This window comes from Pundamilia nyererei, unplaced genomic scaffold, assembly GCF_000239375.1.
Source record: "Pundamilia nyererei isolate P.nyererei 1_Seehausen unplaced genomic scaffold, PunNye1.0 scaffold00003, whole genome shotgun sequence".
NCBI classification, from domain to species: domain Eukaryota; kingdom Metazoa; phylum Chordata; class Actinopteri; order Cichliformes; family Cichlidae; genus Pundamilia; species Pundamilia nyererei.
The window spans coordinates 4690290-4706583 of NW_005187404.1; the positions used below are offsets into that span (position 1 = coordinate 4690290).

The 16294-nt window shown below is 40.1% G+C and overlaps 1 protein-coding gene across 2 annotated transcripts in view; it reads left to right on the plus strand.

Moving 5' to 3' along the window:
* fam168a (family with sequence similarity 168 member A) overlaps positions 1–13982 on the plus strand; it is a 35042-nt gene extending 21060 nt beyond the window's left edge. The window contains exons 2-8 of one of the 2 annotated variants that reach the window (XM_005720733.1): positions 4455–4562; positions 5198–5289; positions 7387–7464; positions 11729–11874; positions 12668–12854; positions 13421–13547; positions 13788–13982. In XM_005720733.1, the coding sequence (XP_005720790.1) occupies positions 4501–4562; positions 5198–5289; positions 7387–7464; positions 11729–11874; positions 12668–12854; positions 13421–13533 (678 nt within the window). In that variant the 5' untranslated portion in view covers positions 4455–4500 and the 3' untranslated portion in view covers positions 13534–13547; positions 13788–13982. The remainder of the gene's footprint in view (positions 1–4454; positions 4563–5197; positions 5290–7386; positions 7465–11728; positions 11875–12667; positions 12855–13420; positions 13548–13787) is intronic. The other variant, XM_005720734.1, reaches the window with a different exon arrangement.
* The last annotated feature ends 2312 nt before the right edge of the window (positions 13983–16294 follow it).

The window sequence follows — 16294 nt, forward strand, 5'->3', positions numbered from 1 at the left end:
TATTTAAATAAAAACAAGCTGCTGATTATTTCACATTTTACTTGTGAGCAACGGCACATTTAAATCTTACAAATATAGTTATTTGGCTTATATCGTGATAGATATCATTATCGCCTGAAATGAAAAAATCTTATATCGCCCAGCTCTAGGCTCAGCAAACAGAAGAAAATAGTCTGCAGTGCATCAGCATGGAGTTTAATGCAGGCAGTAAAAAGAAAAGCCACTTTGAATCCAGATTTGTCCTTTTCAAACAGCAGTTGTGACCCGTTAGTCATTCATGACTACAGTTAACATACTGGGCTAGGAGAGCATCTCAAGGGGGGGAATCGCAACACTCGACGATGTCCATGGTTTTTATACTTCACGTAGGTATCACTGCAAACTATTTTCATTCACCGATTAAAAGCAGTTTTTTTGTTTAATTTTGAGCTTCTAAAAATGTGAGACTGTGCATAAAAATGTTTGTAATTCCTAAAGATTTTGGCCTTAACTTGCGTTGAAGCTGAAAATCTGCACTGTGATCCAGTATTGATTGTTTGATTTAAAATCAAAGATAAATTACAAAAACAAACAAACAAAAAAGCCTCTGTTCAAAAAACAAAAAAAACTTACTATCTGATCCTATCTGATTGTAATAACTGGGCTCCAGTTTCTAAAAGTCAAGACATTTCATTGATATGTAGTACTCTGCAATATCAGCTCGGTTTTGACTCCCTGAATGTTTATTGAAAAATATGAATTCTTCTGAATCAGATTGATGCTTTCTGACAAATTTGTACACAAAACGTGTCATGGTGCAAAAAACAACCGTGGCACAGAAATAGAATATATGGTATAAATTTTTACCGCATATAAATACACGGTGCAAACATATGGTGACAATATTTTCTTTTGGCCAAGGATGGTAAGAATTAATGCTGTCATTATTAGTCTGACTCCAATATTTATCACATCTAAGTGCATTTCCCATAATGATTTGCTGTTCTTAAACCCGAACCTGCCTACAGCACTTACTTTTTGTTAGTCTGTAAGCAAGTAAGGATGTGTTTTTGACCTTTCTGAAGTATATAAATGCATGGATATGTTTAGACTTGTATCTGCCCTTTTACAGCTTGTTCTAGAAATAAAAGCAATGTCTCTCTTTCAGTCTCCCTCTGTATAGCGAGCACACTCTGTTTAATGGTCTTCTACCATAATGCAGTGCCGAACAGAAGGTCTTCTGGTTAGAAAGGGGCTTTTTAGGAGTAGAGACCTCATCACCTCCCCCCGAAAACAAATGGAGGCATGGTTGGACACTCCTACTCACCACATGCATTTCTGCAGTCCTCTGTTTCTTGTGCACACCCTCATTATGATGCATTGTCCAGCCGCTCTTGTTCTCCCGTTTTAACTTTTCATCACCTTTTTCTGCATTCACATGGGTGCAGTGAAACAGATGAACACACCCGTTTCTCGCTCCTCTATTCATTCAGAGCTGTAATTGTGTACGTGTGTGTTTTGAGGACAGGCCCCTCAGGGATGGTTTGTCTATGTGTTAATGGGATTTATAAATATATAAAAGGTTTTTACCTTTATATAGTATTACTGATTAATACTCTTACATGGCCTGCTGTACCTTTTCATTTGATTTGAGTTTTTTTTTTCATTAAAAGGCCTGTTAACCCAAATATTGAGAACTTGAACAAAACTGGCTTGTTTGTGGCTTCTTCTTTTAATTAAGAATTTTTTTGAGGAAAGACATTCGTTTTTCTTTGTGCTTTGGTAGCAATCTGTTGTGTTCAATCATATGAATTGTCCTTAATTTAACCTTGATGGACGTTTTTATCTTGGACTATAATTTGTGACAATTTTTCAGTTTCCTTTTTACTTCTGTTGATTCACACATTGAAATTCGTAGCATTACTTTAATATATTTTTAGCATCTTAACAGGATACAAAATGGGAGAATGTTAGATAAAATGATCACACACTACTTCAGTAATGTTGATGTCCGGGCTCTCCAGAGGCCCATACATGACTGACAATGTTCTATCTTGTGTGTTTTTCTATCCAGGTTTGTTTTCACTGCGTTGGCAGTGTGTTTGGGATCTTTGCCATGCTGCAAAATTAAGCTTTTTTTTCCTTGTGGGTCAAAATCTGATGATACTTTTCTGTGTTGATAATTGGATCAATTTTAACAAGAAATGCAGCTCCAAACCACGACATGGCTTTCACCGTTTTTTTTTTACAGATGGATGTAGAGAGTTAATACCTGTCTCCTGACCTCCTCCGTAGACACTGATTATGGTTTTGATTCATCACTGCATTCCCTTCCTAGAGAATGGCTGCTTGACAGCTGCCCGATGCATCTCCTGTATCATATAAGTCCTGCATCAGGTCTTATACGATGCTGGATACATGTATATGACTTTAAGATATTGTTCATCGGCTGTAGATAATTCTTTAGCTCGTCCTTCCATTTTTCCAATTTTCTCAGTATTTTCTAATAGCTCTTTAGGAATCTTGTTGTTGGTGAAAAAATGCCGTCTTGGGCTGTGTTATCTTTGTTTTGTTTTTTTCATAAGTTCAACCAAAGAAATGGGAACAAAGGAAGTGTTTTACTGGCAGGCTAGTAACAAAGTGCCTCAAGATAGAATTTTAGAAGTGATTTGTTGCTAAGTTGTCTGTGTGTAAACGCATTGCTTTATCCCTCGAGTTACGTGCCTTTTTTAAGCTTGAATGATTCATATGTCTGCGTTAAATAGTTTAACAACAACAAATAATTTCTCTGATCGAAAATGAGTGAAAAAGTAGCCAATGTACCAAGAAAAGGTTTGAAAGTTCTTCAGAAAGCCTGTAAGACTATTACCAAGATCACTTTAAAAAAATTATAACAAAATCTGGCTCCCTGGAAGCAAATTACAAAGGAAAAGAGGGTGGTGCAAGGTTTTTGCACAGTACTTTAGTGTAACCGGGTTTGCACGTATCTGTACACGTAATTCTGCTACAATCAAAGTGTTGTTTTGCATGCAGAGGTACTGATTAACTGAGGTAGAGAAGGCTAATGATAAATTAAACAACGAAGTGCAGTGAAGAGAAAAAGGAAGGTGCCAGTAGCTTAATCAATTCCTCTGACACATTCTTTAGCTATGAGACATGAGTTTCAGTAATGAAGCACGGCTTGCATATCACCACTCTTGTTGTCTTGCACACCCACAGACACACAGGTTCATGTTATTTTTTTGGGGGGGGGATGAGCATGTATTTTTAAAGGGGATTCGCACACAAAACAACTGAAAAGCAACCTCACCCACGTGTTTTGTGCTTGCATTTATTTGTCTGCGTTTTGGGGTGTTTTGACGTCAGTGCTATTTTACAAAGTACCGGCATGCTTCCTTGGCTAATCTGAAGTGTCACTTGGTGCCGTTTGGCATCACCATGTTACAGCGTATGCCCAGCTCTTATGACACCAACGCAATAATCGTGTAAAGGGTTTGTGTTTTGTCAGTTGTTAACTGTCCATGAAGCAGAAGCTCAGGATGGAACAGTGCAAACTGAAGTCGCACACGTAATACATTTTGATAGGTTTTTTTATACGGCGACTGGGTGAGGGATGTGCCGTGTTTAGAGGGATCACCACGTAACATCCAACACAGTGTTTTATGGGCCCGCACTCAAATCCACAATGCACCACTCTGATCCCTGCCATCACATGCCAAGTCCGAAATTTCAAAGAGAAGGGGGGTTAAAATCAACACAAGCTACACATGAACTCATATGACACACAGCCCGCGCACACCTTTCCTCTCTTCAGTTATTGCTCAGCCGTTTCACTCTGTGTTTGTGCAGCTCTCTTATAATTCTGGATCACGCTTACTCTTGGCTCGGTGCAAAACTCAGCTTGGTACCCCCCCCCACCCCAGTACCGTTGTGTTGCTTTTCCACTTGCACCTTTCACTGGATGTGCTGTGCTTTTCCATTGGCTGTGTTAATGTTGAGCTTTGCTTCTTGTACTTGTCGTTCTGAACAGGACATCACACATGTACATGCAAGTCCATATTCATTTTTCACTCTCCTTTGGGACACGCATTGTAAAGTTTATGCAAATTTCCACAATTTCTTTTTGTACATGTACAATGACAATAAAGGGCTATTCTATTCTATTAACACCCATATTAATAATCTCCAAGCACCTCTGGAAACTGCTTCACTTGCACACACCTTAAAACTGAGAGAAGTTATCACACATCCTTTTTTTAATCCATGCTGTATCGAGCACATTAAAGACACAATGTTAACACAAACACTCACTCAGACATGGTCCTGATCACTGTCTCCCTTGCTGCTATCACTAACCATTTGCTGTTGCACTGGTGCTTGCTTTTTTCTTTATTATTATTTTGCTGTTTTTCTTTTAATTAATTTTTTTCCCTTGTGTTCATTGTAATCATGACCTCTCGCTGTTTTAATTTCAGATTTGCATATCCACTTCCACTCCTTCCTCATTTGCATACAGCAAGAATGGCGAGCGGGCATCCCACAGACAAATTCAGTTTCATGTATCAACCAGACACGCACAAGAGGTACGGGGCACGCATGCACACACACTTACATGCGCACACACACACGAAATTTCGTAGGCCTGTATTCACAATGAGCAGGTAAGTGGAAATGAAGAGCGTGCACTTGAAGTCTTCTACGGTGTGGAGAAGGATGCCTTATGGGTCATTATCTGGCACCTTCAGCCCGACCATTTTCCCCAATCTGAATTGATTACTGGCCCCGTGTCTGAAAAACCCAGAAGGTAGCGCCTTGTTGGTGCAGTGGTGGGAAAATAAGGCAGGTAGCAGCATTGAACCAAAGCGTTCTTTTTCAATTGATCCAAGCATTCTTGTGCCTTTGAGTCAGAACTTGTGCATTTTTCTTTTAAATCCAAGCAGTCTGTGTTTTTAAGTCCATACTTATATTGAGCCTGCTTTGAGGTTGGGGAGTCGCAGGGCTTGATTTTGTTGCATGCCAGCAAAATCCTTCAGCTGGATGCCGCTTTAAGAATCTGACTTTGGGATTATGCGTGTGGTGAGTGTGCTTGATAATGGTAACAATTTTCTTTCCAGTTTACATGGCTTATGTCTCTTTTCCCCTCCATTTTCCCCTCCTTGTCTTTTCTTAACTCTCTCTCTTCTGTTTTCCACTTTTTCTGTTTCTTTCTCTCTCCTAGTAAGAACAGGTTATCTTCAGCTATGAATCCAGTCTACAGCCCTGTCCAGCCTGGAACTCCATATGGAAACCCCAAGAATATGGCCTTCACAGGTAAGATGTCCACAGACGTACAGGTCTGCTGTCTTCAATACTGAATACCGAGGTTTAAGCCAGTTGAGATATGCCTAACAGAGTTCTGATAGGACAGAAATGCTAATATGACATTGTATTCAAGTTTGTGCAAAAAAACATTGTTTCTACTAACATCCCTACCAGTGACTCCAGCAATCAATTATTCAGTACAGTAAAAAATCTAATTATATGCTCTCTTGTATATACACTTACTGGCCACTTTATAATAGAACTTGTTTAGCTGCTTTTTTTTTTTTTTTTTTTTACAATGACTACATGTCATTGTTAGGATAACCTGTTGAAGTTCAAACAAAGCATCACAATGGATGATTTAAGTAACTTTGAACATGGTGTGGTTGTTTGTGCAGTCTGAGTATTTCAGAAGCTGCTGATCTACTGGGATTTTCCCACACAACCATCTCTCACGTTTACAGAGAATAGACATTTGGCATCAACAAGACATGAACAGTGCCTCCACAGCCACCAAATCTCAGTCTTGTAGAGCATCTTTTGGGATGCGGTGTAACGGGATTGCATCATGGACGAGCAGCTGACAAAATTGCAGCAACTTTGTGATGCTGTCATATCCATATGGGTCAAAACCTGAATGTTTCGTTGTTGAATCTGTGCTACAAATGCAAAGGGAGCAAAGTGCACCTAATAAAGTGCCCAAGGAAGTGAGTTTGCAAGAAGAGATAAAAGGAAAGAGACAAAAATATAGGCCATTGTTAATCTTGGGCCTCAAAGGTTATAATAGTTATAAAGTTATAGTACACTGAAATACTGAAGTGAAAGCTACTGATCTATATATATTTTTAAGATGGAACTTTTAACTCTTGTGCCCATTTTTATTTTTGTGATAAAACCAATACATGATTGAATGCATTCAGTTAAAGGGGAAAATCCAACTTGTGGTGTTAAAGTTGGATCGTGGCATGCATGTTTAACTGGAGTCTAGCAACATCTGTTGTGTTAATGTGTCATCTGATTCAGGACTCTTTAATTGGTGCTTATGATGAACTGGCAAGAAGCTGTTTCTTTAATATAACACTGAATTGTAGTGTAAATGCAGATTTTGCCACTTTTTTTTTTTCCTTCAAAAAAGGTGAGAAATTTTTTAAAAAAAGTTTATTTTAAATCTTCATGATTTCTGTTAGTTTTTGGTTTTGGTTTTTTCCTGACCAGAAACACATCCTCCAAATCTGAAATAAAAACAATGAAGATTGATGACTTACTATTTTCTGATTTTTCCGGAACCAATCTGTAAATTTTTGAGTGCTCATTATGCTATGCTTTAATTTTATGCATGCGTGTGTATGCTGTGTTGTTAAATTAAAAAGTATTCTTTGCATTAGCATGAACGAAATAAACACGGGATGTTGTGTGATCGTGATTAACATCTCGACCGTCTTATAACTGCGTTTATTGGAACTGTTACATCCGACCGTATCTCAACCTACAGCAGCCAAAGCTCAATATAGCGGAGGCTCACGGCTACAGAACAGATCTGCGAGACTGTCTGCCAATAATAGCAAAGAGTGAGGAGAGAACAGCACTTAGCTCGCTTACACTCCCTCTCTTCACTCTGTGCTGCTTTTTCCCCCCCTTTTACTTCCATCGTCTTTGTCTTGCCCTGTCGAACCTGCACCTTTTTATAAGGAGAAGCTTTTTTGCAGGTCAGATTGACTTTTTGTTCGCTCGACACGTAATTTATGACGCACGGGAGGATGCGTGGTGCATGCGTGCGTGCGTGCATCCCTCGCACGTGTCTGCAGGCATTGCTAATGTTTCTGAATTTGTCTCTCCTCCCACACCATATTGGCAGGTGTGTCCCGTCTGCCAAATTGGTGTATGTAAGACGCATTCAGCCAACTGTGTTATTGGTGCAGACATTTTTTTAATGAGCGCCATCTGTGCACATCCTGCTTCAAACCAAATACTCCCCTACCTGTGTGTCTGTGTGAATAAGTGAGCGGGTTGGGGAAAGGAGGGGGACTTCAGTTGTGTGTGTCTGCGTCCCCTCTGCTTGATGTTAAGGTTTCTAATATTTTCTGTCTCGCCTGTGGCGTCTTGCAGGCTATCCAGGGGGGTATCCTGCTACAGCTCCTACCTACACCAACCTGTACCAAACAGGCAGTCCTGGGTATCCACCAGGTAAGCTCTACCCTCCTCCCCATACACAGAGAGCTCATATTTAACAAGGTAATATCTTGGGAGAAATTGTCAGTTTAGAGTAATTTTCAGAGTTAATTAGAGGGCTCTTTCTCTTTTTCTAAGAAGAATAAAGGATAATTGCACTACAAGGAACCATTGAAGTTTGTGTGCACGATGCAAGACACACATTGATGAATTCAGACAAATCATTATCATGCAGCTACAAGTATTAAGCTACTAGACTGTTTTCTTCTGCCTGCCTTTTCTGGGTTGATTTATTTGCCTGGTTCTGCCAGAGGTTTCTTCATGTTAAAAGGGTTTTTTTTCCTTCCCCCTATGAGCGAGCAGTTAGTGAGAAGTTTGTTGGTTTTTACTCTGTATTATTCTAGGGTCTCACCTCATAATATAAAGCACCTCAAGGCGACTGTTATTGTGATTTGGTGCTATATAAATGAAAATGAATTGAATTGAATACAAGATTAGAATAGTTAAAACATGAGAAACTATTTATATTAACGCAAAGCAACGCAGAATGGAAAATAGACAAATGCTTTTACAAATAATTTCTGTCATGCTTCATTTGGCTCCCGAGTAAGTAACAGTAACATCGACCAGGCTCAAAATACAAGGCGGCCACATCACATCCACATGGTTGTGATTGTTTAAAAACACTAATGATTTTATCAACTTGGGAAAGTAAAGTAAAATACAAAATATGGAGAACATATATGTAGTTTTAGTAGTTTAGTTAAAAAAATGGTATTCTAAGTTGCCCGATGAACTACTGAAGGGCATGTTTACTGAGACTCTGAATGTCTACATGACTGTGTGTGCATTAAGTCAACACGACAGTCTCACACCAGTTTATTAAAAGCTTGTGACATTTCAATTTTTTTTGTTCCTGACCACAGTTTCCTCATATCTACATGTAAACAAAGTAGAAGATATTTTTTTTTGTTCTAAGAGAACTACATGACTACATTTTTGCCACTCATGCTATTTTTAATTCAGTTTTATTTATATAAAATCAGTTCATCACGACAGCAGCCAAGAGGCACTTTAACTTCCTTAATAAAACTGCTTTGTTAAGTTTAGCCAGTAAAAGCACTTCAATCATTGTTTGGGTCAAACTACAACCGCTGCCCCTTTTTTCTTTTTCTTTTTTTAAAGACTTGTTGGTTGTCAGGGTGATGCGTCCTCGCTGAAAGCCTCACGACAGCATACGAGCTGCAGGCTGCTCAAAGCATAATTCCAACTGAAATACAAGAATTTAAGAGGAATGCTGACTTTAATGGCAAAAAATGTGACAATTCATGTCCGTGTGAATAAAATAAAATTTAAAAAGTCTTTTCTCTCGTTTTACCACGAGACCAAGCTGGTTAGGAGTGGTTACGCCCACACGCAGAGTGAAGCAGCACAAAGGAGAGAAACTAACATGACTTAAAATGACAGCAAGATTACAGGAGAGAACCTCACACTGAGGTGGAGTTAAATGGGTACATAAATTCACATGCCTTCTTTTCCTAGCATACGTGCTTTTTCATCCCTGCGTTGGTGAATTTGAGTCCAGTGCTATTACTGTTCCTGGTTTGCTCGTTGTGAATTCTGCCGTGATGCAGAAATGATCATTAAAAACTCAGAACCGAGTGTTTGTGAAATGCCTTGAAAAGCCTGAACGAACTGCGCCTCCAATTTATCTTAATAATTTTCAGAAATGTTTTTATCTTCCTGATGAGTAATCTGTAACCGCGCAGTCTGGCAGCTGAGTAATGTGATGGTGTGAAATGAAAGTTAGTCAGTGTTAAGGTTAAGGTTGTCTAACACTTAATGTATTGAATAAATTACACACTGATGACATTTTAATTTAAAGAGGATCCATCACTGCTACTGCGGCTCTGCAGCGCTGCGTAGAGATGCAATGAGTTTGTCCGTTTATGATGCGTGTTTAACCTAAAGCAAATACAGTTTCCTACATATTTAATGGTTATCAGAGTCACGTGCGGTTACAATTAAGTTACGAACCAAACCATGCTCATAAAAATTGACGGAGCATTACCATCACTCATGCAGTTACAATATTGTTTAGAGCTGCACACAGACTCGAGTCGTTTAAAGGCAATATGAATTAAGTGGTGATCTCAGCCTAAAGGGGCATTAATGGCGAAGGAGTGGGAAGCTAGCCAGTAGCAGCTGCTAGTGCCCATATAGCAGCAAATGCGTGCTCTGTTGGGGTTCATTGTGTGGTCCCCTCAGCAGATGGGACTACAGTTGTGCTTTCCTGATATGCATGTATACGGTAGATGGTTTAGGTTTGGTGATTGCAGGCTTTCTTGTAGTCCAAGCGTAAGAAAAAAAACATTTATTACATTGTTTGAAAGCATTAAATTCATCGTTCTGCTCATTCGGGATATCAATTTTTCAATCTTGTGCAGATTTGTGGTAATAAAGGTAATTATACAGTAATGCAATTTGATCTGATTGGGGGTAGGCGAGGAAGGACGTCAACAAGGATTGCTCAACGTTGGGCAATTAAATAAAAAGATTTTAAAAAAAAAAATAACCAAAAGAGTAGGAATGGTGAAAGGAATGGGACTGATAATGAGCTCAGGGAAAAATAAATAAATGATTTGTAGTGTCAGCAAGATGTTTTTATTTAATGGAGTCTTTGAACGCATGCATTGTTACTGAATTCAGAGATAATGATGTGTTTTTATAACAGCAGTAAAGATGTGATATATAATCATGCAAGAATCTATTAATTGCTTTAAATTTTGATTAAAGTACCTTTCAGAAAAAAAATGCTACTGGACGTATGGATTAAATTTAATTTCCTCAGCAGGGAGCGAAGATAGCAACTGAAATTGTTTTCTATTGTCTTAAATATTGAGTGTGGTACTCGAGCAGAGAGGGTGGGGGTTGTACTTTTCATCTGTGCCGCTTTTGAAGCTTCCTCCCCTTGTTCCCTCCCTGAGTTTGTTTTCCGTCTTTTGGAAGTCTAACCAAATATCAGGTATGCTTTGGCAAAGCTCTGTCAGCTTTGTTCCAGCCGAAACCCGAGACTCATTATCAGGGTTGTTTTGGTTTGGGTTTTTTTTTTTGTGTGTGTGTGTGTGTGTGTGTGTGTGTGCTTGACTGCAGATATCTTACCCTTTACTCCACAGTGGTTAATTTATGGGGAAATTAAAATGTTTAGATTTTGTATCAGTGACAACAATGAATCGGCCAGACAAGCCAGCCTCCATCTGATTAGAAAACGTGTCTTGGTCATTATTTCTCAAGACCGCTGAGGAGACAAAGTGTTTTCTATCAGCACGGCTTTTGTGTGATTGTCACGCACCATTGTCCTTTAATGCCCTGCATGCATGTTAGTGCAAAGAATGAATGTGAGAGCATGTGTGCGTGCGTACACACACACACACACACACACACACACACACACACACACACACACACTTTTAGCCACAGAGCAGCTCCAGCATCTCTTTGTTCCCTTGTCCTTGTGTGAGAAAAGCGCTTTCATAAGCTCCACAGCAGCAGCAACTAGCTAGTAGCATGTTTGACCTTCAGGCTCCTCCAGGTGGCGGCTCAGAGGTACTACACCCCCAGAGATCAGAGCGGACATGAATGCAGCGGTCTGAGCCAGATTCCTTTACTGTCCCCAACGCCATGCTTTTCATCCAGTGACGTAGCGTCAGCTACAGGGGGGATACTATGTGAAATGATGTTGCAGCTCTGCTGTGGTTGTTGGTTTCAGCGTATACTGCAGAATATAATCTGTGGGGAAAAAAACCTGAAAATACCTCACATACAGTCAGTAGATGGCTTTTTCAATACACAGTGCAAAGCCCCCATCTTCAAAGCTCGTGCTTAAACTGGATAAATATACATAAACTGTCAGCTTTATTGTTTCGATATTCAAATCCCATCAAAAGATGGCAGTCGTCCCCATCTGGTGGATTTTATAGGAAATGCAAATAATGAGATGTGAGGACGAGTGCTAAAAGGGTGAGTCTGTACTCTCTTTGGTTGCTGCTGCTCCCCCTAAACATAGAAACACACACAACAATGAAATGTTTAAGGTATAGAGTTACTCATAAAAACCCAGTGTGAGAGCTCAACTGACTAAAGACAGTGTGGAGAATTCAATCTCATTATTCTAATGTGTTATTGATGTGTAAATATGAAACTCTCCTAGATTTAAGAAGACCTCTTCTTGGTGAGCTGGTAAATTTATGTTGTATTTCTCTTTTCTTTCGTTGTATAGGATATACTCCAGCAGGAACTCCATACAAAGTGCCCCCCACTCAGTCAAATGGAGCCCCTCCTCCTTATACTCCGACCCCTACCCCGTACCCGACAGCTATGTACCCCATCCGCAGTGCCTACCCTCAGCAGAACCTATACACACAGGTGAGGATGTCTGGAGTGGCGTGTGTTACTTTAACAGTGGAAAATGTTGATGGGGTTTGTTGCTGCAGCTGCTCGGCTGCCATAACCGTTTAACGCAGCCACTCCAGTAAATACATTTGTGCTGCCTGCTCAGTCTGCGTCGTTTTACTCTGTATTAAAAACAATTAGGCGAAGCGGTTTGTGACAGTAAATGGTCTGTCACATGGCTGTTGATTCTCCTCGTTTAAATTCAGAGCACTTATCATGTTCATAGGTAGCTTCTGTTCTGCAGAATTGGACTGTTGAGTGAAAAGCGCATTTCTCCAGCCTACAGGGACACTGTTTGGATACAGAACATGTCACTCTCTACCATCAGCGAGGGCTAAAGAACCCTCGCTTTATTTTCTAATGTCCTTAGACAACCGTGACCTGGATGAATGAAAACACAGACATTTGACGTTGGCTGATTTTTGTTATGGCACACTTTAGCCGGTAGTAACACGCTTGGTTATCCAAAAATGCGGGGAAATAAACATTCGCTATTATTAAATTAGAAAACCGATTGAATTGAACTTGGTTTTGAGATTCAGTCGCACACAATAAAACAACAATAAGGCAATCATGTTGTTGTTTTGTAATTTGGTGCTTTGAAAAGTGCAGTGGAAAGAAGAGACGGCTTCAATTTCTGTCCATTTCAAAGTATTGTGTTTCAGTCTGTTTTGCTTGTTCTTGTAATGCAAAATCACTTGAAGAAGTTTCTTCTGCTAAGATGTTTTGTAATCATTGAAGGTTTTCCGATGTTTTGTCCTGACAGGGAGCGTACTACACCCAGCCAGTGTTTGCCGCTCAGCCACATGTGATCCATCACACCACCGTGGTGCAGCCTAACAGCATCCCCTCCACAGCCCTCTACCCGGCCCCTGTTCCTGTACCTGCTCCTCGCAACAACGGCATGGCTGCCATGGGGATGGTAGCTGGGACAACCATGGCCATGAGCGCAGGTATGAAAGCAACTGTGAACTCTTTCCATGTGGGCCTAATATGGTACCAACATAATAACTGTTCTTCACTCTCGACCATAATTTGTGATGGCTCTACTGGAGGAGACACAAATCCCTTTGGAGCTATGTCAGGAGGGCATCTGATGTGTGTTTTTTGTAGTAATATTATTATTACGGCACTGATGAAAGCTTTTGAATTTGTTTGCTTAAAAAAAGCTGTGGCATTAATTAAAGGATCGTTTTCTTCATCTTTGCCCCGAGAAGGTAAAGAAAAATGAAAATGTGTGATTTTGTTGCCCACCTGTGATGGGTGAAAGTGCAATAGCCCTGACAGTATCTGTGAAGATGGTGCAGGCCAATGCGTGTTGGTGTATTTTAAATGTTTTTAGCAAAGACCCTTAGTTACCTTTTTAGTCCTACCTTAAGTCCCTGGACTTAAAAAAACATTTTATTCTTTATTTTATTGCCTTTTTGCTGCAAAAAAACCCAAAAAGAAGTGCATGATTGGTAGATGCAGCTCAGGTACAAATTGATTTTGCATCCTTGGTGGTGTTTTCTTTGTGTAGGGACTCTGCTGACAACGCCACAACACCCCCCAATTGGAGCACACCCAGTTACTGTGCCAACCTACAGGCCCCAAGGGACACCTGGGTACAGCTACGTACCGCCTCACTGGTAGAGCCCATCCATCATGTAAGTATCTCCCCTCCTGATGTTTCAGATCCTCCTCTTTAAGATGTTTCTGTGCTCCATCTGGTGGTTCCTCCTTTTCTTCCCCTCCTCTCCACCTTTTCCTTTCCTCATCTCATCCCCGTCTCTCTCGACTTTAACAAACTACGCTGCCTCGCCATTTTTTCCCCCTTCTTCCCTCAGAGGTCTGAGGCAGTCTTAACTCAATCACCTATGTGTTCCTCTGCTTTTCTTTCCCACCAGATCTGGAGTCCACCATCGTATGCAACTGCTCGAATCTTACCGCGAGCTCCCGTCAGTAATCACGGGAACTCTGCATCTGTCTGCAAGAACAAAACTAAAGTGCAACAGCCACTTTACTATCATTGTTATTATGCGACATTCTCTAACATTTTTACAAAAGCTGCTTTTTCTTTGTTTTCTTTTTCTTTTTTCCTTTTCATCTGCCAACCAATCATTATCTTATTTTGTATTGTTATTTTATTTCATTTCCTCATTTTCCTTTGCTGTGTCTGTCATTGGAACTCCAGAAGGACTCTTGACCAATCACGGGTGTCGAGCGCTCCTGTTACTGTGTTGTGCTGGTGTGTGTATGTGTGCGCGTGTGTGTGTGTGTGTGTTTCTGCCTGCTGCAACTCAGCTGGCTGGAGAATATTGGGCACTTATTCTTCTTCATCTCCATTGGTCACAAAGACTTATTGACTTATGCTGCCAAATTTTTTAATGACTAGATATCAGCACAGGGTTTCAACACAACTAGGGTTTTAGTTTTACAGATTGTTGATTTTTAATGTTCCTTCTTTTTGCTACACTCAGATGAGTTACCTTACTTTGCAGTCTCTCCCCCCAAATTCTTCCTCATCCTTTTTCAGTTTGATCTCGGTCGTCTTCCAGTGTAGCTGTGTCCAGCAGTAGTTTGTCATCCCGGTTGTTACGCCTCCATAGGAGTGCTATGAGCACTGACCAGCCATCACCTGTAATGCTACGCGTCACATTTTTTGTCTGCTTTAGCATTGTACCTAGTACAAACATCATGCTACATACTATGCAGGCTAGTATGTTGTAACACTATCAAAATTTTATCCTAGCTATAGAGGACGTTCCTGGGTGGTTTGGGTCATGTCAGCTTTCTTTCTGTGGTTAGAGTAGGTAAGTACATTTAAAACCTTAAAAAAATACAGCTATACTAACAGTGACAACAGCTTGGATGGTCGTGCACACTTTCTGACACACACACAGACGCGCACACACACACACACACACACAGGGGCTCCTGTTGTGTTTTGGGAAACACCGTCACTTAGTGGCGCTTATTGTACAGTACCTCCAGTTATGTTTTAGCTGGTGGACACACGCGCGCGCACACACACACACACACACACACACACGGATTTCTGGGGTGTGCATGGGAGACACAGCCAGCAGTGATGGAGTTTAAAGGGAGGAGAGCCGGAAGGAATGAGAACAGAGGACAAGATGACATATTCACAGCTGTCATCTTAAGGCACAAGAGAGTTAAGTTTGTTACATCTCACAAGGAGGTGCACAAACAGACGGCTCTTTTGTGCTGTATGAGATGCACATTGATTTTTCTCACTGTGAATATATCATCTCGTCCTCCTCCTTCCATTTTCCAGACGAGGACTAATAACCAAACGGCCTGCAGATGAGAGCCCAGACTATTGAATTTTTTTATTAAATAATGGGCGTGTCAGATAAATATCATTGGATAGATGAATAGAATTCAATCTAGTCCATCCGTCTAAATGTTATGCACATCACAGCCTTCTGATTGGACGCAGTCTGTTAATAATATGCTCAGCATAAGGTCCATGTTGCAGCACGGCTTTTTAGGATTTATGTCAGAATGATACCGTACCTTGTCATGTAGCTTAAAGTGCCCAGTTACGCTTGTATTCACAATAATTTTTTCCACTTCATTGATTTTAAAGTTAAACAAATTAAAAACAACAACAACATGTTTTTAGTCACACATTAGTTCCCACAGTGCTTCAGCAACTTTGTCATTCTCTCTCCGAAACACTCTGTTTTGGCTCCTGGCTCTTGAAATCTTCACTGTACCCAGACTGTATAAAAGATACTGTGACGTCTCATGTTTGTTTAAGCCCCATTTTGCAAAAGAATGGATGTTACAAGGAGTCGTGGGTCTGACTGGGAAACTGTATTTTATTGGTTTTTGATTGGCAAGTCATTAGCCCATGGGCAAGCAAATAATCATCATTTTTAAAAAATAAATAAATAAATAAAATCACCAAGATTTACAGAACAGACTTTTTTGTTCAGTGTGACTCAAAGTGAGTTGATGAGCCTGTGAACTTCTTTAGGACCACAAGTGTTTTTGCAGCCACAGCTATCGCCATCTGCTGGTCTTTAGATAGAATGCAGATTTAAAGGAGTTTGACAATCAAACTTGGTCACATTCATAACTGGATGCTCCTCTAAGAGCCATCAAATATTAACAGAAACTTTTAGCTTCAGCCAGATTTTCTCATCTCTGAACTTTAATGTCAGGAAATGGAAAATATGACAGTCTTGTTAGATGTTTTTGTGGAATTATTTCACCCATTTCTTCTTGTGTTTTTATGTTAGAAAGAAGAACTTTATTGGTAATTTGTCTACAGTCAAATACAATACAGATCGAGTAAATATTTATACCTGTGCGCCATGCTAAAATGAAACATGTAGGGTTCATTATTGTTGTGGAGGCAAATGTAATTCAGCAGAAACTG